Here is a 26,104-nt window from a genome sequence, read left to right as displayed (position 1 = left end):
TACTCGATAATAGTAATTAGAAAAAGCTAGGTTTGATTCGTATGAAGTTGTGGCTGCACAGACAAGGAGAGGAAGTATGTTGCAACGTCTGGCTGAGAGTTACATGTATCTGTACATCTCAAATTCTACAAACCCTGAGGATGACTGCAGAAACAGCTCTGGTCAGTTTATGTCCCTGGATAGAAAGACAAGCCTGTGATTAAGAAGGTTGAAGAAGCGTTTCATGGGGTCCTGTGGAATTCAGGAGTCACAGTAGTCAAGCTTGGCACAGGTGCATGCAGCAGACTAGGCTCACAGATCCAGGGGTGATGGTCGTGCCTCAGTGACCAGTGTCATCATAAGGGGTTTGTGGCCTGAGCAAGACATATTTTGGGGGCCCAGGTATGAAACAAATTAGAATTTTATTATCCATTCACTGCTCTTTCAAGCCTGCATGATTTCAAAATACTAAATTATATTTTAAACTTTCAAATGATCCCACAAAAACTGTTGAAATATCTCTAGTCTGTGACCCCAGAAATCCTTAAAAAGACACTGGTTGGAGATTCTGAGTCAGAGGTAGAGGGAGGTAGAGAGGAAGAGAGTTTTAGATATAGAAATAGAATATACAGAAGTCAAATAGAGAGAATATTCATTTTACCGGTGTGCGTGCCCCTTGGAAGGTGGGGGCCCTGGGCCATTGGCCACTTTGCCCATACATTGAAGTTAACTTTCCAGTGCAAGGACTGTGCTGGGGCCACCAGGAAAGGACAAAAAGTAGGGGTGGAAAGACGCACACACACCCTCATTTGTAAAATAAAATGGGGTGAGCTTGGAGCACTCGGAAAACTACACTTAACATCAATGCTGTAACCTTCTTGGACTTGGTTGTGGGAGATGTTTGGAATTTGAGGCTGTAGCTATTTAAGACTCGGGAGACATCTGCCTTTGCATCAGGGACAGCACTGCAAATGGCTACATATAATCAGCTGCTGAAAAATGGGGATCGTGCTAGGTTTGAATAATTTCATAATAAAAATGCAAATAAACCGTGATGACCAAATTCGAATGACACTGCTGTACATTCACAATTTCTACAGCTCCAAACTTTAAAGTGTGTTTCATCTGTAGATTTTTTACATTTTGCTCTGGTATTTGTGGAGAGAGTTTTAACGGCTTAGGAATCTTTCCAGAAACATAGTGATGAGGTTAGGGCGGAAGGAGAAAATGCATATTTCTAGGAAACTACTAATGTACAAAGTAGTTACAGCAAATCCCACTCTCAAATGCTTCACTTTCTCGATGGCGATGCATCAGACTCTTGCAAATGAGGCCCTCAGACTGAAGTGGAGTGAAATTCCATGCAGTAATTCTGCTCTGGCAGACTCATAAGCAGGGTCTTAGAGCTGATAAACAATCCATAACATTCCCTATTTCAGAAGCTGGTGTTTTACTAAAGGAGTAAAGAGCTATTTCTGACACCTCTTAAGCTAGTTTGATAAATGAGCATTATTATGTGCTTCCAACATTTTCCTAAAAACAATGGGGAGGAAGTTGGGATTTGTTCATTCTGTTTGTAAATGGAGATGGGGCTGAAAATACGTAACTGGAATATTAAAAGGTTTCTTATATTACAAGAAAATAATGTCCCTAATATTTTTATACCACACCCCTCACTGGCATATTTTTGACTGGTGCTGTTATATGTCATAAGATGCAAGTAAGGAAGTGATTAGTACAAACAACTGTTAGCACCGTTTTATCAGAGAAAATTTGAGGAAGTGTTAATGTGTAAGAAGCATATTTGTGTATATCTATTGTGCTGCATTTTTGTTGTTGTCGTGATGTGATTTGTTGTTTTTTGGGCTGCTTTGTTGTTGTGATCAATTATCGCATTGTGTTATAGTTGTGTTGTATTGTGGTTGTTGGGTTTCATTCTGTTGCTGACTGTTTTCTTGGGCTCTGCCCTGTTATGTGTTGGTTGTGTTGTTATTGTGCTTTGTGCTATGTTAGTGGGTTCTCTTCTGTTGTGCTCTTTAATTACTACTGAGATGACCGCAAATCTTGGCACATTTACAGCTGAAAGCAGAATATAAATTGAACGTTCAAGCACAAACAACCAACTACACGTCTATAAAGTAGTAAAATATTTCGGCAGTAGCTCTTTAACGCTTCAGCCAAAAACTGTGGCAGAGACATTATATGATACGGCCCCCTGGATTTATGAAATTATAGGAAGTTTGAATTTCTTACACTTGAGGCTGCTGATTATTATTTCTAATTACAGCGAGGCAGTGATTGTCTGTTATATATTTTAAAAGCATTGATGGTGGTTTATGATCTATATAAGCCAAGGGGAGGCCAAAAAGAGGCTGAGGATAAAGGACTAGGGGCCAGATGTACGAAGCATTTTTCAAGTCGCAAAGGGGCCGATTCACAGAATCAGCCCGTTTGCGACTTGAAAAATGCTTTTTGGGATGTACAAAGCCCAAACTGCGATTCAGTAACTTGTTACCGAATCGCAGTTTGGGTTTTGTGATTCGCTTTTAGGAAGGGGTGTGTAAAATCCAAATGGTATGTATGATTGTTTTGTGACCGCGAATGTGGTCGCAAAATAATTGCAGTTAGCACCAGTTTCAAACTGGTGCTAACCCATTCGGAAACAGGAATGTTTTCCTTTGTGAATGGCAGCAAAAATATTTTTTCAGAGCAGGCAGTGGTCCCACGGACCACTGCCTGCTCTGAAAAAATGAAAAGAAAACTTTTCATTTTTTTTTTAAAATGCATCTCGTTTTCCTTTAAGGAAAACGGGCTGCATTTAAAAAAAAACTGCTTTCTTTAAAAGAAGTTAAAACATGGTGGTGTGCTGTCTCCAGCAGGCCACCATCCTTGTGAGGGCCGCCATTCCAAAAGGGGTCGCAAATGGCGACCTACCTCATGAATATTCATGAGGTAGATCATTTACGACCCCCATTAGGAATTGCAAACAGTGTAAAGTACACTGTTGTACATTCGGTATTGCGACTAACAAATTGTGAGACTCTAAGACTCACAGTTTGCGAGTCGCAAAACCGGATCTTTGTACATGTGGCCCCATATGAGGAACAACGGAAAAGTGGTTTATATGAAAAGACAGTAAAAATGGTAGAAAGGTAGGAAAGATGCAGGAAAGTATAGGGAGCAGGATAATGGACCAGAGAGGAAGAGAGAAGAAGGAAATAGAGAAAGATCAGCAAAGGAGAGGGCCTCCAACCCTTTACCTAAAATAGTATTTACATCCTTGAGCAAGGTTACTGTGTCAATGTGCTTTAAAATGCACTATCTGCCACCATTTCTTCACTAAATTCATTTGTCTCCAGCACAACTGATGCAAGTCAATTCAATACTCCTGGTGTATACTTTACTGTACTCTTGCATTCCTTTGTGAACTGGCCCAATAACATCCAACATGGGACTAAAATAGTAATATATATATACGAGTAGCACTAATAGAAAGGATGATGTCCTCTTTGAACTTTTATTATTAGTGTGCTTGGCTTTTCAAAAGTATGTAAGAGTACATAAAAGAGAACTCCTTACTGTAAAATGTTTTGAGAATTGTTCCCCATAAGTTTACACTCATCTTTACTGCGTAGATGTTTATATTCTTGAGTACCTCCTTAGAAGGCGCACGTTTTTAACTACACACTATTTGGTAGTCTTTTTTCAGCTCTACGGATCCATGTATAACAGTGGTCTTGTTACCATCTCCAGGTTTACCAACACTTAGGACTGAAGTCTAAAAAATGGACCTGCAGTGGTCATCATTTATTTCAGTCTTTTGGAGGTCTTCTCGGGGAGCACTATGATGGCGCTGTAGACACATTTCACTTATCACATTTTATAGCCAATTCTATTCAGTTCAGTTCATGTGAATTAGATTAAACATACAGGCCCTCATTATAACTTCGGCGGTCTTATAGAAAGACCGCCGAAGCTGCGGGTGCCACTATACTGCCAGTGCTGGCTGTATTGGTGGCTCCCTATTATGACTTTTCCGGTGGCCCAGCGAAAAAGTCACATCAACATTGCTGCTGGCTCATAATAGAGCTGGTGTTAATGTTGATGTGCAGCGGGTGCAGCAGCACCCGTCCTGCATTTCACTGCCCAAAATTCGGGCATTGAAATGCGCGATGGGGCTGTGCCTGGGGCACCCTGAGTCCACCTTACCGCCAGCCACACCGCCATGGACAGGCTGGCGGTTGGGGACTCATAATCCCCAGGGCAGTGGTGCTTGCACAGCTGCCCTGGGGATTATGACCACCTGGCACCAGGCGGTCACTTGGAGGGGCCGGTGGTATGGCCATGGTTAATGCGCCACGGTCATAATACGCTGGCGGTACACCGCAAGCCTGTTGGCAGAGTTACTGCCAGCTTACAGCCGGCCGCCAGGGTCATAATGAGGCCCACAATGGGCAAATTACAAGACACTTCCTACACAAAATGAATTAAATCACAAGATGAACAGTGTAACTAATTGAGCGATTATAGTTAACTGAAGTTCTAAAACACAAGGTCGCAATGTTTTCTAGTACATCCGTTTGTGCTCAGTTAAAACTAAGCTTAGATTGGTAATGTGTGCTGTGAGAGACTGCAATTTTAGTTTATTTGAACTGTGGTTATAAAAGTGATTTGAAACTCTATCTTAACTTAAGCCAGCTTTCTTATTCTCTATCCGCTTATTTATTCAGTAATTTGAATCATTGATAATTAGCCATAATGTTAACGGATTTCCTTGCTATCACTCTATCTCCCTTTCTTGCACCCTTCATTTGTGAATGATACCTGTCTGGATTGAACTTGTCTGGTTCTGGCCAATACTCAGGGTCCCGGTGCAGGCTATATAATGGGATCACCACCACCACTCCTTCTGGGATTGTCACTCCCTTCACCTCCACGGTCTTCTTACAGACTCTTTCAATTCGTCCTCCAGCTGGGTACAATCTGAGGGCCTCATTAATTGCCATCTCCAAGTACTCCATCTGCAACAGTGCCTCATATGTGGGAGGAGCCTACAGTTAATGGAAAATACTGTAGGTTAGAAGTGAGGCACTATACTTGATAAAAATCTTTCTTATTTGACACAAATACATCACCCATGTAATGCAAGAGATCTTATTACCGAGCCAACAGAATTTATATCAGCTTGCTTGTTGGCTTGCTGGGGCTAGAGTCCTGAAGTGGATGGTTTACAAATCTGATGCCTTCGCCCTTCTGGGTCATTCATCTTCCCAAAACATTTGAATGTTAATTATACCAATTTTAAAAGATGTACACAACCTTGTCCATACACATTACCACACTCTTCCTATTTCCTAAGCACGACTTCTAAAACAAGTGTTAGCCTAATGTTTTCTAAGCAGCTTAGGTGCTACCACCATTGACCTTTCTGCTGACTGGCTTAAGAAAGATTTTAAAAAATACTATAATGTATGTGTTATGTAGACATTGGCCCCTTGAGCACATGACCTAATTTAAATGTCAAGAGTTCAAATGAGAAAAATCTATGGCAAACCAATGGTTAACCAGTGACAACTGAAGTGCCACAGCAAAACACTAATACAGAAGAAAATGAAATCACCCTTGATAGAATTGAGATAGCATAATCTGGCTGTGCCATCTCTTAAAATGTGAAACCAAATGGTGGTTGTTTTTCTGCTTAACAAAATAAATGTTTTCTTTTAACGTGGTGCACGGTAAAATATACAGGCCAAGTGCACAGACAAATGGAATGTTTCATGTATGTCATATTTTATCATCGTTTAAAAGAATGTTTATGTTATAATGTTTCAGAAATATTATTCTTTATAATCATTATAGATTTGATATGAGACAGAGAGAATTTAGTTAACCTGAAGGTGTATTTGTGTTTAATTAATTTGGCCAGAGTGAAGGCCCAACCATTTTTTTGTGTTTTAACCTTCAATGTGCAGTTTGCTTTTTCAATGTTTTTCTAAAGCTTCAGGTGTCAGGATCTGAGACTGAGTTAATAGGAAGCTCATTGTTCGAGATGATAAGAAAAGCCAGTTGAAATGCTTATCAAGGATGTGAGGAATATCCTTAGATGGCAGCTGTAACTCTTGTGGAATTCTAGAGCACAAGGGTGTACCAAGGTTGACGTGGAAATCACAGAAGGCCGAAGTGTCAATTAGCAAATTGTTAGACTTGGCATCCTTGGCGTGGTCTCTCCTAACGTTTTGCCTCTGCCTCCCAGGTTGTTGATGTGTGCTGGACTCAGTTTTTGCTGTTTTTTGATACTCTAGGCAATTTATCAATGCTAACCAGTGCTAAAGTGCAGGTGCTCCTGTGTAAAATGTATGTGTAATTGGCTATCCATGATTGTCATAGTTGATTTACTAGTAAGTCCCTAGTAAAGTGCACTAGAGGTGCCCAAGGCCTGTAAATCAAATGCTACTAGTAGGTCTGCAGCACTAATTGTGCCACCCACATTAGTAGCCCTGTAAACATGTCTCAGATCTGCCACTGCAGTGTCAGTGTTTGCAGTTTTAAACTGCCAATTCGACTTGGCAAGTGTACCCACTTGCCAGGTCTAAACCACCCCTTTTTATACATGTAAGGCACCCCTAAAGTAGGTCCTAGGTAGCTCCATGGGCAGGGTGCAATGTATGTTAAAATTGGGACATGTACTGATGTGTTTTACATGTCTTAACAGTGAAATACTGCTAAATTCGCTTTTCACTTTTGAGAGGCCTATCTTTCTCATAGGTTAACATGGGGGGCTGCCTTTAAATATTTTTAAAGTGCAGATTCACTTTGGGAGCACATGGAAATGTGGAGTTTGGTGTCTCTGAACTCAGAATTAAAAAAACATATTTTAGTAAAGTTGGTTTTTAGATTGTTAGTTTGAAAATGCCACTTTTAGAAAGTGGGCATTTTCTTGCTTTAACCATTCTGTGATTCCGCCTGTTTGTGGATTTCCTGTCTGGGTCAGTTTGACAGTTGGGCTGTTTGTGAATCCCCTCTAGAAAGTGAGACAAATGGAGCTGGGGTGTAGCCCTCATATCCTGATGAGCCATCTGTGCTTGAGTGTATGGAGGAGTGGTCACTTACACCTGAATGGTCTGTCCCTGCCCTTCAACCCCCTGGTGTGTGTCTGGAGCCTGGCCTGGGCAAGGTAGGATCTTGCAAACCAAACACGAGAGACTCCCCTTTGAATTTTACCAACTTCAAAGGCAGAAAGTGGTGTAATTATTGGACCCAAAACCTCTGAAAATTATATCACTTCTGGTCTCAAGAGGAACCTCTGCCAAGGAGAAGAGCTGAAGAGCTGAGGAGAAGTGCTGCCCCTGCCTGTGACTTTGCTTTGTTGGGCTATCCTGCAGTTGCTGCTTCTGCCTGTGAAAGGGGACAAAGACTGGACTTTGTTGTGCATTCTTGCTTGAGAAGAATCTCCAAGGGCTTGAACTGAGTTTGCCTCTTGTTTTGAAGTCTCAGGGCCATCAAAGGCTTCCTCTACCGGCACCTGGACTCTCTGCTGAGGCTCCTGCCCTGCCAAGTGGTGCCCTATCCAGTCCCTGGGCCCTTAAAAGATGAAGTTGGCAGAACGAAAGCTGGAAATCCACGCACAGAACGCCGTGCTGGGAAAGTTTCGACACACCATCTGCAACGCGGCTGATAAATGATGCGCTGTGGGCTCGTGACTGAAATCAATGCTTCACCTGCATCACAGCTGGAAAATCGACTCATCGTGGATGGAGAAAGGAAGCGCAACACCCGCTTGCGGCTGCTGATTACGACGCAAACCACACACAGCGCGGTTTTCTAACACCGTGCAACCGGATTTTCCACGTATTGTCCATGGGCGTCAAAGTCATCCTGACTCTGCAGAGATCCAAGGTGCTCCGCCTAGAAATTGACGCATCGCTCTTTTGTAAGGGAGAAAAATGACTCATTGCTGACTCGACTGAGGAAGAAATTGTACAGGCCTCCCTTGCGTGGAAGGAATTGACACATCGCTGACTTTTCCGATGCACACTCACCCGTGCGGCTTAATTTTTTACACATACCAGGTACTTTGTGCAAAATCATCATTTCCATTGTTTTCTATACAGTAAGAGTCTTATTGTTTTGAAAATTCATATCCTGACTTTTGTATGCTGGAATTTTGTCGTTTTGGTCTTGTTTGATTTAGATAAATGTTACATCTTTTTCTAAAATGGTTTGGTGTCCATTTTCTAGTGTTTTCACTGTATTACTGTGTGTGTTGGTACAAATACTTTACACATTGCTTCTGAGTTAGGCCTGCCTGCTTGTGCCTAGCTACCAAGGGGGTGAGTATGGGTTAACCGGGTGTGTTTCTCCTTTGCCCTGAATACAGTCCTTGCTTGGACAGTGGGTAACCTGACTGTCAAACAAAAACCCAATTTCTAGCACAAATTATAATTTGTGGTTATGTTTTTGATCTGAAAAAGGTATTTGCCTATCAGATCATCCTTGGAAGAAAAAAGATTTAAGTGAGATTTAGTTAGCGGTAAGATTCAGATTCCCTCTGCCCTTAGTTGAGAGAGGACCATATGTAGATACCCCTCTTGAACTCTAATTCTTTGTGGCATCATGCTGCCATACCTCTCTTGATGGAAACTTCTCCAGAAGTTCTGCTGTGCTGACTACTTTCCTGAACCTATAGAACATTAGCATAGTCAGGTTTAAGATCAAATGGTTGGGCACTTGTTTTTGAACTCTATGCATCAATTGTTTTTCCTCATTTTCTGCATTATCCCTATTGAATTAGTTGTCTTTTGCATGTTACTTAAATTTCATATTGTGTGAGGTTTTGATTGGCCTTTGGTTAGTCTGTAAATGTATGCTATGATTTTGAGACATATATATAAGAATGACTTTGAGCCTAAATAAAGCCCTTTGAACTGTAAGCCGGTTTCTGGCTTTGAATGTGTGACCATCGAGTTACACTGTAATTAATTTGAACAATTTAAAGCATTGTCTCCTCACCCTTCAGAATGGAGAAGAAAAATTCATCAGACCCAAGAATCTAGAAAAAGAGCCGAGAGCTGGAACAGATGGTGGTGACGAGGATGGTTCTCTTTCCAAAACTGGATTTAGGCTCTAGAACATTTAGTCCCCACTGTCCAATTTAGTTGCTCGTTTTCAGATTTGAAAGATCAGTGGAATTGGGGCAATTCGGAGGAGAGTTGTACTGCCAATGGATGAGTGAGTATTAATACGGTTGCAGATAGCGGAAGTCATATCTAGTTTGCGGTGATCGTGTGAATAAATGGTGTTTTGAGGAGATGTTTTTGCATGATGATTTATAAAGAGGTTGAAGAAGTTATTGGGTCCGAAGTGGCCTAAAATCGTGGATAGTCTAAAAGGTGTAGAAGACACTATATTAGATTGCCAGCTCAGAGGTTTTGTCATTTTGAGACCTCATCAATGGCATAGTTAAGATAGGGGCTTACTTTGTGTGAATCTGAGGCGATTGGTATAGTGAATCTTAACGCACAGAGTGAAGCTATAACGGTCTCGATGATGCCCCGAATGGTGAGGTTTCATTAGAAGTGACTGCCAACTTTCTTGTGTGTTGGAAACTATTCGTTTTAGTAGGACAGATAAAGGTTTTTTTATTTTGTGTGTGCGTGTCATATTGCGGAGCAAGTGTGTGTGTGCAGACTGTAAAGGAGGGTGAGTGTCATGAGGAGTGAGGTCTACATTACAGTGTACAACACTGGCAGAGGTCAGTTGGTATAGTGTTGCGCTATTGGTGGACGTCATATGGTGCTGTGCTGCGACTGGTGACTGCGTTGAAGCGAGGAATTGTGGATACGATGTTGCTTTCTGGAATTGATGTCTTGTGAAAATTGTTGAAAAATTAAAAGTTTTGAAGTTTTGCAAGACCTATTCAGAGGTGATGTTCCAATTCCTGGAAGAGTGGGTGAAATGGCCCCTCTTGAAGGTACTCCTGGTCATTTTATGGCAATTAATGGAGGGCTTCACAAGTGTTTGGCTTGGTCAATGGTACAAAATCACAGAAAAGGATGGCCCATTGAGTTTCCCACAATATGACACATTTAGTTCAAGAATTATTAAAAATTTGAGGATAATGCTGTATGAAAATAAGCCTCCTCCTAGACCTGCACAAATGAACCACTTAATGCTTGGGAATGTGCTGCCCATGCGAAGGAAAGGGAGAGATATCAAGGCAGAGTGAAGAAAGCTATGTGTTCTTATGCAGGCGCTATATGGGATGCTGTGCAAAAAAGGTGGAGAACAGACATGAAAGAAGGGGTTAAGCTGTAGCTAGCTTTGACCACAGATGGGACAGAGAGAGAAGGGGAAAGAAAGACAATCAGAAAACAAAAGGAGAAGAAGCAAAAGGAGCATGATGACATGAGCATAGATGATGATGACGATTCTGGAGATAGTCTTGAGGATGTGCTATTGTCTGAACATCCACCCCTGTATACTGAAGCAAGAGGTGAGAGTGGGAACAATGGTATTGGAGGCAGTGGCATAGTAACCTTTCCTTCTGCCCCAAATAGGAAGACTCTTAGGGCCAGATTTATGCTGGCCTTGTGCCGTTCCAACACAACATAAGCATCATTTTTGTTGAGGCCTATGTGGGGGTGGAAGGGGAAAAACGCCATGCCAAATATACAAAGTGGCACAGTGCTTGTATTGCACCACTTTGCAACCCCTTGCGCCACATTATGCCTGCGCCATAAATTTGGCCCTCAGTCCTGTGCGATCTGTTCCTACTAGCGTTCCTTGTGAACTAAGAAGTGGAGGTCTGAGAGAATGTGTCCCAGTCGACCCCACTGTGAGTACGTTGATGCTCTCACAGTACCAGTTACTATTGGCCCAGTAGTTCCTATGTATAAATCAGAAGGCGCTGGGAGAAACATGTACAATCTGGAAGTACCTAATAGTGTTGCAGGATCAACAAATGATCCAAATAATTCGGGTACTAGAGAATTTGTTCCTTTGATCCCTACACATTCAAGCACTCCATTTGAAGCAAGTGCGGATACGACTCTGAATATTTCAGGATACACTTCAGTAAGTTCATATCAGAAGATGCACACTCATACCAATCCTGTATGGGAACCACCTTTGAATTTGAAGAATGGTGCTCAGAAAAATGATTCCACACCCAGGATTCCTGTAGTGACTCCATCTATTAGTGCCAAAATAATAGACAAATGGTACAATTTTTTAATGGAGGTACTTCATCTGAAGATGGCGTAAGTACAGAAGTGAGTTAGGGAACAATTCCATTGACACTGAGAGAAAGAAGTTTGGATGTGGCAAATTTGACAGTAGAATTGGAAACAATTCTTGGTTTAGAACAATTGGAAAATTATAAAGAGAATGAGATTGCATTTATGTGTAGGGACATCACTAAGCAAGCAAGTCAAGTTCATGATAAATTGGCAGAATTGGCTCAGAAATATGAGGTTAACTTAAATAAAACTAAGGCTCAACGAAGGAGCTATCGAGTGTGCTTTGGTTAAAAAGACATTGCTCAAATGAGAACTCCAAGGTTGAAAACTCAGATTAAAGAATTAATTCAGAATATTAGGAAATGGAATGCAGTAGGTAAATGGGAGACTAAATTGGTGAAAAAGAAGGAGGAACATTCAGATGAACTGCATCCAGTTGGAGCAGAGGGAGGTGTTACAACCTTCCTTTTGAGAGAAGTGACTGGTGGAGGTTATGTGCATGTGGCATGGAGCAGAAGTTATCTTGCATCATTTAACAAAGATTTCCAAAATCATTGTTTGACATTGTTGTTCTGAGTGACTTTTGGACGGAATGTATGATAGCTGTCATATAGCCTGAGGTGATGCTGACTAGAAACCCACTGACAAAGGGTTCATCCACATTGGTAATGAAGTAATATCAGGAGGTCATGACATTCCTAAAAGGAATAGTGCCTCCTAAAGATGTTGATTGTGTCAAAATGGACAGAATGACTCAAGAACTAAAGGAGTTGATCCATGCGTACTATGGGAGTTGTTGCAGGCACTCAGCAGTACAGTTGTATGGAAACATTAGAGGCAAAGGATATGGGACATTTTGTGTCAAGTTGATTGAGGACAGAAATAAGCTTGATGATTCAGCAACACTTGATCTGCTGGCAGAATAGGTCTATTGGTGAGATTTTGTGTTACTCAAAATACTGCCATGATGAGATGATAGCGATGAAGCAGAAAAAGCTGAAGGAAAAATTGATGGTTGCTCAAATGAAAGCTGCACAAAGAAATAGCCAGATGCCTGTAAATAATGTGGGCACAATGCAAATTGTATACCAACAGCCACAAAATCCCATGCAAGTCTAAAAAGATCAACACAGTGTCACATCTGCAATAGAGTGGGACATTGGAAGTGGGAATGTCATTTAAATCCAGCTAATCAGGTCCAAATGCCAGATTTGTACCTTCTCACAATAATAATTACAATCAGATGCAGGGTGTGCAAAGACCAAGAATTCAAAATTTCAATATGCCTCAAGCTCCAATAATGCAAGTTCCACAACCTCTGATGCCACAGCAAAATGCTTTTGGGTCACGTCGGAATATGAATCAGGGTTTGAGAATGAATACGAATTTGACGCAAGATAATAATCCATTTCAACAATTTCCCCTTTTCAGTTTGAATGTAGGAACTGCCTCCCATCAGTCAACCTGACTGTGTCAGAGAGGGCAGGAAGACGGTGTATTTCGCGCAGCCTTAAAGGTGGACCAGAGTGGACTATTTATAGACAGTGAAGTGTATGGCTGCCCTGTGTCATTCTTGGTCGATATTGGTGCTACCGGTTCTACTTTGAGAATAGCAGAAGTCACAAACCTACCCCTCTCGGGAAAAACAATCCAAGTTGGTAGTGTAGAGAATAAACAAATGACTGCTCAAGAAACTGTCCCATTTAAGGTGAAAATAGGATCTTTAGAGGATAAACAAAAGTTTACCGTATGTGATTGCAGTCCAGTGAATCTTTTGGGAAGAGATTTACTTACAATACTAAACTGTGTGATCTTTTGCACTCCAGCAGGAATAGAAGTGCAAACCCATGATAAGGATGCTGTCTTTAAGTTGATAAAAAATGAGCCGTGTTGCATGATGCTGACATTGATAATACTTGATGATTTGCCCCAGATTTGAGAGAATCTGTGAGAAATGAGGTGCAGGATTTTACGGGGAAGGACATTGGAATGATTAAAGGTGTAGAACCTCTCTGGATTTCTGTCAAGCCTAATGATGAGTTCCCGAGAACCCCGCAATATAATTTGACACCAGAAACGATTGCTGGGATAACTCCTTGTGGCAGGCGGAACGGTATAAAAGCAACGGAGAAAGGTTATGGTGATCAGGTAAGTGGTTTATTTAAGAGTTTGGCTTTTAATTTTTTTCTTTCCTTCTGTTTACAGGGTTTTAGGGTCTCTGGACGGCTTCTTATAATCTTCTCACTAGGTCTTATTCTTCTTTCTTCTTTGTCTCTTAGGTTGGTGGCTCCTCTGTCTCCCGTATGGCTCCAGCGGGGTTGTACCGGGAAAAGAAGGAAAACGCTAAGGTAAGTGGGGAATTGCGTCTGGGTTTGGGTTTTATAAAACTAAAGGGGAAGGGGAGAAGGGGTGGGATTGTGCTGGTAGCGTGTTGGGGCAACTTAAATAATAGCCTTAAAGTGCACGTGTTATGTGATTCCCTTGTGCCTCTATACGTGCTCTCCAATATCCCTTCCCAGCCCTCCCTCACTCTTTCCCAGGTCCCTTCCCCAGTGCCCTCTTAAGCTGTGTATTCCCTCTTGTGTCCCACAAAGACCGTACCTTAGCAAGCCACGACCCTCCTGGGTCGTGGCCGGCTCCTGGGCGTTCTGTCAGCTGATCTCCTCCGTCGACAGTCTCCTTTTCCTCTGATTCGTCCTTGGTCAGGGTTTCGGCTCCGCTCGTCAGTTCCTCTGTTCGGGTTCCGGTTTTTGGCGTCCCTTCTCTCGCTCCTTCTCCTTCTCCTTCCCCGATATCGCGGCTACTCCCCTTTTTCACCGCCGCGGCCCGGAAGCCCTCTTGTGTTTCCCCGGCAGCCAGGCAACGCTGTCCTCGGTCCGGGAGCGTTCCCACGGAAACGTGGGAACGCGGAAGTGACGTGTCGGGACTACCCGACACGTCGGTGTCCGCCAGTGCCGAGGATGTGTTCGGGTCTGCCCGATCACACACCCCATCCCAAGAACGGTCCTGCTTTAGGACCGAAGAAGAGCAGGGAAAACGAGATAAATAATCCGCAGGACCCTGCTGAGCCCCAGGGATGTGGCGGACCTGAAAGGAAAAAGGCTGCAGTTCAAGGAACCATCGCAAAATCCGTGAGTTAGAATCCTTATGAGCGGCCATCCAGGTAAGGGGAGCGTGATCCGTATATAGAATAAAAGGCTTGCCCAAGAGATAATACTGCAGATTGTCCACCGCCCATTTAATAGCCAAACACTCTCTCTCGATGATGGGATAATGACGTTCCCGGGGAAACAGGTTCCTGCTGATAAACACTATAGGGTGATCCCTGCCTTCCCCGTCAGGTTGAGCCAGAACTGCCCCCAGCCCTACATTAGAGGCATCAGTGTACAGATGAAACGGTTTGGAAAAGTCCGGACATCTCATTACAGGTTCCTTCGTAACATAGGATTTTAATCTCTCAAAACTATTCGTCTGAGGGCCTGAAAAGGGTAATAACCGGTTAGGGTGGGATTTAGACAGGAGGTCTGTGAGGGGGGCTGCAAGGGTGGAATATCCTGGTATGAACCTTCGGTAATAGCCCACTAAACCAAGGAAAGAGCGCAAATCTTTCATTGTTTTAGGGGTAGGGGTAGGGGCATGGCTTATAGCCTCCACCTTCGTGGTTTGGGGTTGTAGGGTACCCTGACTAATATTGTATCCGAGATAAGATATGTCTGTTTTCCCTAATATGCATTTCTTGGGGTTGGCCGTTAGCCCTGCTTTTGCCAGGGTATTGAATATTTGTCGAAGATGGTACAGATGATCCCCCCATGTCTCGCTAAAAATAACGACATCATCCAAATAGGCTGCTGAGAATGTGTGAAAGGGCTTTAGTAACCTATCCATTAATCTCTGAAAGGTAGCCGGGGCTCCATGTAGTCCAAAGGGTAACACTGTAAAGTGATAGAGACCGGATTGTGTAGAGAAGGCTGTTTTTTCTTTATCGTCTGGAGCAAGAGGAATTTGCCAATACCCCTTAGTTAGGTCCAAGGTGGACATATATTTAGCTTTTCCTAGTTTTTCAAGGACATCGTCTACTCGGGGAATTGGATACGTGTCAAACATAGATATTTCATTAAGTTTACGGAAGTCAATACAAAACCTGACGGACCCGTCAGGTTTCGGTACCAGGACTACTGGGGAGCACCAAGGGCTGTTAGAGGGTTCCACCACTCCCAGGGCTAACATTTTCTGTATCTCGTCTTCTATGATCTGCTTCCTTGCCTCAGGAATACGGTAGGGTCGCAATCTGACTATTTTACCTGGGGTTGTTCGTATTTTATGACAGATTAAGGAGGTTTTCCCGGGCGTCTCAGCAAAGACATGTTGAAACTGACTCAATAGGAAATATAACTGCTCTTTCTCTGAACTTGTCAACGAACTATTGACAGAGGGCATTTTCTCAATATTTTCCTTGTCCTTAGGGAAGAACTCTATGTTCAATTCCTTACTGGGATATAAAAACCGACCCATCTCTACTGAGTTGTCTACATCCTCTGCAACTTCCCATTTCTTTGAGAGATTCACATGATAAATCAGTTTTTTTTTTAGGATTGGTATTTAGTTCTATGAGATAAGTGACAGGGGAGATTGCTCGAATAACCCGATATGGACCCTGCCATCTCGCGAGAAGTTTTTGCTCAGACGTGGGACGCATTATTAATACCTGGTCGTCTGGGTGAAAAATCCGCAACTTACTCCCTCTGTCATAATAATGTTTTTGTATCTCTTGGGCCTGTTCCATATTTTGTCGTACCTGTTCCCATAGCCCTTGTAAATGGGACTTCAAGTTGTGGACATATTCCAACAACGGCCTTCCTGCTCCCTCAGCTTCCTCCTCCCATGTTTCTACAGCCATATCTAAAAGGGAACGGGGTTGCCGTCCGAACACTAGTTCGAATGGGCTATGTCCCGTTGAGGCCTGTTCATGGGTTCTGATAGCGTACAGCACTAAGGGTAATTTTTGATCCCAGTCTCTGCCTGAGTCCTTGACTATTTTCTTTAATAGTGTTTTGATGGTCCGATTGTAGCGCTCCACCAATCCATCCGTCTGTGGATGATAAACTGAGGTTTTTATTTGGGAAATTCCCAATACCCTACATACTTGTTTCATGAGATTCGACATGAATGGGGTCCCTTGGTCAGTGAGTATCTCTCGGGGAAACCCTATTCGCGCGAACACCGTTATCATTGCTTGTGCAACTGTTTTTGTTGTCATACTTGTCAGCGGGACGGCTTCGGGGTACCGGGTAGCATAGTCTACGATAACCAATATATAGGTATGACCTTTAGAGGAAGGTACTAAGGGCCCAATTAAATCCATCCCCACCCTGCTGAATGGAATGTCTATGATGGGAAGGGGCAGAAGGGGCGCTTTTTTTGGCCTACCTGGTTCTGTAAGCTGACACCTGGGACATTGGGAGCAATATCTCCTAATGTGTGCAAAAACTCCTGGCCAATAGAATCGTCTGAGGAGATACTCCTCAGTTTTTTCTCTCCCAAAATGTCCCCCCCCGGTTGGTTGTGTGCTAGAGTAAGGACATGGTTCCTATAGGGTTCAGGTACTATTAACTGATGTTTGCGTTCCCCTGATCGGGTAGTGGTAACCCTATAGAGGAGGTTTCTTTTAACCAGGAAGTAGGGACCCACCTCATCAGTTTCTTCGGTTTTTGCAGAGCTCCAGGCCTGAGTAAGGGTAGGGTCTTCTCTCTGTTGGTGATGGAAACTTATGGGTGCTTCATGCGTCTCTGCTATAAGTCCTTGGGATTGCTCCTGCTCCTTATGAGTCCGGAACTGTACTCTCTCATACCGCTTTTCTCGGCGGGAAAGTTTTCTGCGGGTCAGAGGACATTCAATGGGGCTTCCCGAAAAAGGAGCCTCAACCCACCACTCCTGGCGGAATATATGACAGAACAACTAGGTCCTAAACAACTATAGCCTAAACCACTACTGCTAAACAACTAAAAAGTCTCTACAACTAAGTACTGAACAACTACTGTCTAAACAACAATTGTTCCTGAATAACAATTGCCTGAACAACTACTACATATTTATGTATTCTAAACTACTAATAAACCATAAAAACCAAAAAGAAAATCTTACCTTAAAATTAGTTGTTCAGGCAATTGTTATTCAGGCACAATTGTTGTTTAGACAGTAGTTGTTCAGTACTTAGTTGTAGAGACTTTTTAGTTGTTTAGCAGTAGTGGTTCAGGTAAGTAGTGGTTTAGACCTAGTTGTTCAGGATGTTTCCACTCCTGGGGAGCTTTTGGATTTCGAATATGATCCAAGAGCTCGTGGAAATGGTCATAGTCGGTACCAACGATACATTCCTCAATGAGTTGGGACATAACTCCCATAGGAAGCAAATCCCTGTAGTCTCCCCACTCTAATTCGACTACTTTCAGGGGGTATTGCTCCTTATCACCGTGAATACAGCAAATATGGACCCACTGACTGGTTTCCCGATCTATAGGGCCTATTAAGTCTTCGCGAACAACGGATTGGCTGCAACCCGAATCGATGAGAGCACATAAGGACCGTCCATTAATTTTTAGGGTTTGTTTAAATTTAATGTCTCCCCCTCCTGTACAAAGTACTCGCCGTCTGGTCATTCCTATCTCCATCGGTTCGCCTCCTTCTATTTTCCGGGGACACATGCGAGCTATATGACCTCACTCTCCGCAGTTAAAACATTGTGGTCCCTGTAGGGGAGGACCTTCTCCGAGTCTTCGGGGAACCGGGTCTTCTAGAGGAAATCTCGGTGAGGGTTTGGGGTTGGGTATAACGGGTTTTATGTTGGGTCTGGACTGTGTACCTCTCGCATCGGTGGACCGATGGTATGCACAGGCTAAGTCAATAGCCATGTCTTTATCTACCTTTGGGTGTTGTCTTATCCAGTTTTTTGTAGGAGTAGGTAAAGAGTCCAAGTATTGCTCGAGGACAATTGTCTGTATGACCTCCTCCCGGCTGTTCCCGATAGGACCCAACCATTTCAGGGCTAAATCTTTAACACGGAAGTAAAAGGTTCGGGGGTCCTCACTCTGTCCCCACTTCACTTTACGGAATTTTACTCGATAGTACTCTGTATCGTGTCCTACCCGTTCTAGGATGCTGTTCTTTATGTCTTTGTAGGGGGTTGTTCCCCCGGGATTCGCTGCTTGATACGCGGCTTGCAAGAGTCCGGTGAGCAATGGCGCGATGTATTGTCCCCATCTTTCTTCCGGCTATTGGGCAGAAGAAGCCACTCTTTCAAAGTTAGTAAAGAAGGAGTCCGGGTCTTCTCCCTCCTGATATTTTTGTAACACCGAACTGGGGACATTTGGGTGGACTTTGCTGGCGGCTATTGTCTCTGTTAATTTTTTCATTGCCGACTCATGTACCAGTTGGTTGTTCGCTAGTATAGTGGCTTGACTTTTCAAGGCAGACTGTAAGGCCTCCCTGTCTTCTTTCGCCTCTCGTTGGTGGGCTTCCCATACCAACTGCAAGTGGCGCTGGCCTTCCGCCAGTTGTTTTATCATGTCCTCTAGGGAGGGACTTTCACTCATTGTTTATACCGTTCGGTAGCCTTGGGCCTTTTTTTTTTTTTTTTAGATCCCACTTCTGACACCACTGTGGCAGGCGGAACGGTATAAAAGCAACGGAGAAAGGTTATGGTGATCAGGTAAGTGGTTTATTTAAGAGTTTGGCTTTTAATTTTTTTCTTTCCTTCTGTTTACAGGGTTTTAGGGTCTCTGGACGGCTTCTTATAATCTTCTCATTAGGTCTTCTTCTTCTTTCTTCTTTGTCTCTTAGGTTGGTGGCTCCTCTGTCTCCCGTATGGCTCCAGCGGGGTTGTACCGGGAAAAGAAGGAAAACGCTAAGGTAAGTGGGGAATTGCGTCTGGGTTTGGGTTTTATAAAACTAAAGGGGAAGGGGAGAAGGGGTGGGATTGTGCTGGTAGCGTGTTGGGGCAACGTAAATAATAGCCTTAAAGTGCACGTGTTATGTGATTCCCTTGTGCCTCTATACGTGCTCTCCAATATCCCTTCCCAGCCCTCCCTCACTCTTTCCCAGGTCCCTTCCCCACTGCCCTCTTAAGCTGTGTATTCCCTCTTGTGTTCCACAAAGACCATACCTTAGCAAGCCACGACCCTCCTTGGTCGTGGCCGGCTCCTGGGCGTTCTGTCAGCTGATCTCCTCCGTCGACAGTCTCCTTTTCCTCTGATTCGTCCTTGGTCAGGGTTTCGGCTCCGCTCGTCAGTTCCTCTGTTCGGGTTCCGGTTTTCGGCGTCTCTCCTCTTGCTCCTTCTCCTTCTCCTTCCCCGATATCGCAGCTACTCCCCTTTTTCACCGCCGCGGCCCGGAAGCCCTCTTGTGTTTCCCCGGCAACCAGGCAACGCTGTCCTCGGTCCGGGAGCGTTCCCACAGAAACGTGGGAACGCGGAAGTGACGTGTCGGGACTACCCGACACGTCGGTGTCCGCCAGTGCCGAGGATGTGTTCGGGTCTGCCCGATCACACTCCTGTAATTGAATCCATGATACAGCAGGAAATTCTGAGAAAGATAATGGAAAGTCCTTGTAACTCTCCCATTATGGGTTTTCAGAAAACAAGTGGCATATATACGATTATAGAGGACCTGAGGAAAACAAATAATGTTGGTGTTCCTTGTTGCCCTGTGGTACCAGATACAACGGTAATACTGTTCTAGATTCCATGTGAGGCTGAGTGGTTCACTGTCACTGATTTGTGTCAGGCCTTCTTTTTGATGTCGTTGCATGAGGACAGTCAGTTCCTTTTTGCATTCCAAATTGGAAACAGGGTCTTAACGTGGTGTTGTGTCCCACAAGGGTATACTGAATCTCCATCTATTTTTAATCAGATTTTTAAAGAAACATTTGGACTCTTTAATTATGCCTTGCAGCTCACTCTTGCTCCAATACATCGATGACCTAATGGTAGCGTTGATTACCCAAGAAGCTTGGAAGCAAGACCTTATCCCATTTCTGAACCACCTGGCTGAGAGTGGTTGATGTCACCAGGAAAGTCACAATGTTGTCAAAAAGCAGTCCAATATCTTGGACACCACCTTGAAAAGGGAGTGGGGAAAGTGCCACAAGAAAGGATATCAGCCATACTGAAAATGAGTCCCCAAACTACACAGAGGGAAGTTGGGATATTTTTCGGAATGGTGGGCTACTGTAGACAGTGAATACCCAACTTTTCCCTGATGGCCAATCCTTTACAGATGCTGACACAAGGATGTGTCTGAGCCGGTAATTCTGTAGCCGCAGTCTATGCACAAGCATAGAGTGGTGTGAAAATATTGTTATGGGTCACCCACTGACTGTGTACATTCACCACTCCGTTCGGCTTTTGTTGACTAGAACAAAAACGCAGCATCATACAAGTAGTTGACTTACTAAGTACGAACAGATCATTCTGGCTGCAGAGAATGTGATTATCAAACGCTGTGGGATTTTGAATCCTGCCACTCTTGCCAATATGAAATCAGGAAATTGTGGAAGATTGTGAAGGATACCAGGATTGTCTTGATATCACTAAACTGTCCATCAGACCGAGACCAGACATCCGAGAAGAGCCTAAATCTGATTATGTCCTCTATGTTGATGGTTCATGCTTAAGAGACAGTGGAGAAAGTCTAATAGCAGCCTATGCTGTTTGTACCCATTCTGGAGTTGCTGAAGCTTCTTGGCTTCAAGGCATTTTCTCTGCCCAAGTAGCTGAATTGATTGCTCTTACTAGAGCCTGTTGTGTTTCTGAACAATTGAAAGTGACAATCTTTACAGATAGTCAGTACGGCTTTGGAGTTGTTCATGAGTGTGGACAACTGTGGTTTCAGCGAGGCTTTATGACACTTTCTGGATCTCTGATCCAGAACCGAGAACAAGTGAGAAACCTCCTCGATGCACTACAATTGCCCGAGCAGATTGCAGTGGTTAAGTGCCTTGCACATCGTTCTGGAGATGATTATGTAACTTTGGGCAATAGGTACGCTGACAAGGTCGCAAAATACTGTGCACACAAATTTTGTACATTCAATTGTGAATTCACAAATGAAGGAATAGATGAGAATAACTTTAACATCTTAACAGTTGATACCTGGGAAGAAGTGAAGAGGCTTCAGGAGGAAGTGTCTGAGGAAGAACAACAAAATTGGGTCAGAGCATTTTGCGTTAAAAAAGACGATGACATTTGGGCTGCAATGGATGGATGACTGGTGTTTCCAAATAGTGCGTTACCTCCTTTGGCTAGACATTTCCATGGTCCAGCTCATATTGGAAGAGATTGCTTGGTAATATTTCTTAGACAGGCTTGGTTGATGGCTGAGGCATTGTGTCATAGATGTGTTGTGTGTCAAAAGAATAATGTTGGGAAAAGAACTACAGTTACACTGAGTCACATAGGAAGTTCAGGAGAACCTTTTAACAGGATATAAATGTATTTCATTGAGATGCCTGTGTACAATAGATTGAGATATGTTTTGGTTGTAGTGTGTTTATTTTCAGTTTGGGTGAAGGCCTACCCAACTAGGCAAAATGATAGTCTCACTGTAGCTAAACTGTTACTGAGGGGACTATTCTCTCGGATTGTCCTTTTCACCTCTTTACAAAGAATTTAGACGTTTAAGTACACACTGTACAATTACACTATACAGACCTGTATGTATTGTTCATCTATGTTTTCACAGCCTTGACAAAGTCTTGAAGACGAAACACATGTTGGCTGTTTTGCTGTATGGACTTATTGTTACATTTGATCATCCTATTGTAACTCTGACCATTGATCACCATCTGGCTGCTCTGGATACATGGTCATTTTGTACAACGCAGTCTTTGTGATTGAGATTTCTACTTTCTACCTGCCTCTATAATAAATTCCTACACATCATCTTCCAAGAACGGACTTTCAATCAATTCTTGAACATTATCAGGATCTATGATACGGGTGTGCCCTGGCCACTCTTCTTTTAAGTTTGTTATAATGGCAATAGTGGCCCTGGTGTAATAGGTGCAGGATGCTAGCACATGGTAAGGTGGGGTCTTTGTGGGAATGCTTCTTATTAGTCAACTGGACAAGTAGTATACAAGAAGTGGGGGACAATCTGTCTCTGGTCCATTCAATATTACGAACAAGTGCAGGGCCCATAGTCAGTGGGGGTAGGGTTTGAAAATAGATAAATTCCAGTTTGACATGTGGTCTATAAGAGGTAAATTTGCGGTCGGAGCCTGTCAGTTTGTGTGTCATGTGCTCCACTGCCAAAGTATGCCATAGTCTTGTGAACCAAGCCGCCACAGGGGGATCCCTAGGTGACTCCCATGCAATAGCTATTAGTTGCTTTGCTGTGCCTGTAATGTGTTGTGTCAGGTACCAATCTGAGTGTGTCATTGCCTGTAATGTTGGCGGACGTAGTCCCATGATACCAGTATGGTAGTAAATGGGGATAGGATATCCAAGTATGTCTTTAATATGGCTACTAATTTCTTTCCAAAAGTGAGGGAGCTTGAATCCTTCAAGGTTAGGCCTACATCCTTCAAGATTAGGCCTAGGCAGAGTTGACAGAGTTCCACTCCATGGAATTCCATAGAACTGATTAAAAAACTCTGTGGAATTCCGCAGAGTTCTGTGTGCCACAGAGTGGCACCCTCTCGGAATGCGCCTGGCCTCCAGGCATGACCTGCTCAGCGCTTCTGAGATCAGGCACATTCAGGAGAGGGCTGTAGGCAGTGAAAGCTGCAGTTTCAGGCCTCTTGTGCACCGGCCTGTCCAGTGTGCAATGCACACGGAGCAGGCCAGTGCACAAGAGGCCTGAAACAGCAGCTTTCGCTAGATAGGGCCCTGGCCTGAATGCAGGTCAGGGCCCTAAGCAGCAAAAACAGCAGTTTCAGGCCTTTTGTGCACCAGTGTGCGCACTGGACATAAGAAAAAAAAACAAGGAATTACCTGGGTTCTCCTAGGTAGTCCTCGTTGCCAGCGCAATGGCCTGGCTGTCTGCCTCCCTCTGCCCACTGCGCCCAGAATACAGAGCTGCCGGTAAGCAGCTCCATCACTGATGTCCGGTGAGTGCACACTGCAGCCCAGTTATGGGCCACACAGCGCAGACTGTTTGCGCTTTAGCTGTGTGGCCCATAACTGGGATGCAGTGTGCACGCTTCAAGCTCTGCTCTTCTGGTGAGGCTAGTGGAGTTTTTGGGCTAACTTGCGTTAGCTTTGCCAACGAAGCGGAGCTCACCACCCACCCCCTACCCTATTCAACATGAGCATTATCGGAGATGTAAATGTCAGAGATAAGGGCTGATGTTAAGTTACAGAGGAGGGAATGAGATATAAATAGTAGTAATATAATAAACATGAGTTTATTTTGGCTGACAAGCCATAAAAGTATGCATCAAAATAAAACAATAAATACATGAATAAATAAAACAGGCATAGGCCTAAACATCATCACATAAAAGGTGATACAATAAAAAACTGTGTTTGAAAATTTAAAAAAAGGTGCAGTGTGACTGGCAATTAATAATTCCACACAAGACATAAAATGATCTTTCACAAGCAGCACTAATGATAATATAGTCAAATTACTTGGTTACCAGTTGGTCAATGAGAGCTACTGGTGGTAATAAGTACAATTTCGAGTAATCATAGTATAGTCAAATTCCTCAGTTATCAATTGGTCAGTGAGAGCTACACTTGGTAATAAGAATCATTTCAAGCACCTGAACAGAAAGTTCCTTCATTCTCATTTTCCCTGCCACAAGAGGAATGTGAGACAGGGGACGCAATCTGTTCACTAATATCGTAAGGATCCTAAGTATCTCCCAATGGTTCTTAACCCTGAGCAGCTTGCATAATGCAATGATCCACTTTGAGCGGGGCTTTCAATACTTAGGGCAACAAAAATAAAGTCTGCCTCCGTCTGACTTTGCAATGGACAACGTGGGCAGTCATAAGTTTGTCAGCATGCCTTTTACCATGTTAATGGCAAGGTGCCCAGTCTAAATTCTACATATACATATTTAGCCTGGGATGGATAAGTTCTGTCCAGGAACTGCTCAAATGTAGGGAAGCACTCATGGTTAAGAAATTGCCCCGCTTTACTTTTCTGTGTCTGGTCTTTCCAAATCTGCATGAACCCAAATTCCCAGTATGCTTGCTTTACTTTCTTGGTAACTCCTTTGGTTAGTTCCAATGAGGAGTCCCATATCCTGCCCATTTTAATCATCTGGCACCGATTTTTAACATATCTAAGCCATGGGGTGCGAACCTGGTTATCATAGGGAATTAGTTGTGAAGCGGCATCCATGCATGGTCTCAGTTCCTCAGTTGACCACAAGCACACCCTATATAATAATGGTTTTAGAAAAATTACGTGGAGGATGCTCTTGAGGGCCATATCAAATCTAAGTGGTGTAAGCAGGGTGCTTGAGGGCAAATTTAAAAGAGCCCTAATGAATTTGTTTCCAATCAGCGTAAGCACATGGGGGTTAGGATGATGCCAGAGCTCAGCACCATATGTTGCTGCTACCACCGCTGTAGCTTTGTACACGCTGAGAGGTGGTGAGATGGACCCCCTCCATAAAGGCCTTGTGTTTTCTGCCAATTACAGCTGCTCTTTGGTGGAGGATAGTTCTTCTTTTCTCAATTTGTAGGGCCCATGTCAGGTTATACGCCATCCTTACTCCTAAGTAATCAAAGTATTTAACCTGTTCAATACAGACTCTGCCCCAGAATGACCTATGCTTGTTTAGTACCATGTACCTCAATTTGGAAGGATTTATTTCCAAATCCCCTCCTTGAACAAAAGGCTGCAAAGGGATCCAACTCCACTGTAAGCCCATCAGAGTTCTTGAAATAAAGAGGGTATCGTCTGCAAACATAAGAATTGGCACAAGGGCTCCAGGTACCTTAGGGGCATCTGTATTAGACAGTCACCCGCACCATTAATACACAGGTTGAAAACGATGGGTGCCAGCACTCATCCCTGTGTGACCCCGCTCTTTTTTGGAGTCTGAGTCGTGAGATCCCCTCCATGTTCCACCTTAAACTAACATATGTATTGGTGTGTATAAATCTCAAAATCAGGAGGAAGTCACCAGGGAGACTGCAAGATTCTAAGGCCCTCCACAGTTTTTCTCTTGGAACCAAATCAAATTCCGTTGTCAAATCAAGAATGGCAACATAGAGTTGATCCCACCTGAGGGTAATGTATTTCTAACACAAGACTTGGTTGAGGGTACTTGCTCCACTCCTAATCCCCGCCTGAGAGTCCTCAAGAAAATGATGATCAGAGATTCAAGATTGAAGCCTTGCCAAAACTTGCCTAACAAACATTTTTTGACTGATGTCAATTAGGCTACCACCACTCAAGAGGGCCCCGGGTACAGCTTGATACGAGTTGATTAACGTCAGGCAGGGAGAAAAAACGACCTGAACCAGTCACAGCAAAATATACTTCCACAATCAAGCAATTTCCTCCCTGGAGGCAGCCTCCCCCTACAGGATAAATCCAAAGTCGTAAATGCCAGTGAAGAGCAAAGCAATAATTACAAAGTGGCCCAAAGGACAAAGGGCAACAAGTAATTCTGAGATTTGGCTGTTAGACCATAGCCTTTTTGCCGCAAATGAGTATTTAACCATAATGATGTTACTATAAAACGTCCGGCATCACCCTCAGAGACAGAGTGTTTTTTAGAGTAGCTGTGGTAACAATAAATGGTTAAAACAGTTCTTACCAGACACAGAAATTTTGGGAGGGGGCTCCCTTCCCTGCCTCTTCCTGTTGCTGACAGGCTTTGCATGGGCGTGGCCAGCATGTGTCCCACACAGAAGGACTGTGGCACAGCTATA

The 26,104-nt window shown here is 43.5% G+C and overlaps 1 protein-coding gene across 2 annotated transcripts in view; it reads right to left on the bottom strand.

The window, feature by feature from the left end:
- The window catches only part of LOC138261216 (cytochrome P450 3A21-like), a 334,418-nt gene that overhangs the window by 26,555 nt on the left and 281,759 nt on the right, over positions 1-26,104 (bottom strand). For both annotated transcript variants that reach the window (XM_069209971.1, XM_069209970.1), the window contains exon 11: positions 4,804-5,030. In XM_069209971.1, the coding sequence (XP_069066072.1) occupies positions 4,804-5,030 (227 nt within the window). The remainder of the gene's footprint in view (positions 1-4,803; positions 5,031-26,104) is intronic.

Source organism: Pleurodeles waltl, chromosome 10 (genome assembly GCF_031143425.1).
Source record: "Pleurodeles waltl isolate 20211129_DDA chromosome 10, aPleWal1.hap1.20221129, whole genome shotgun sequence".
Classification (NCBI taxonomy): Eukaryota; Metazoa; Chordata; class Amphibia; order Caudata; family Salamandridae; genus Pleurodeles; species Pleurodeles waltl.
Note: the sequence above shows the minus strand (reverse complement) of the source record. Positions and strands in the feature narration are given on the sequence as shown.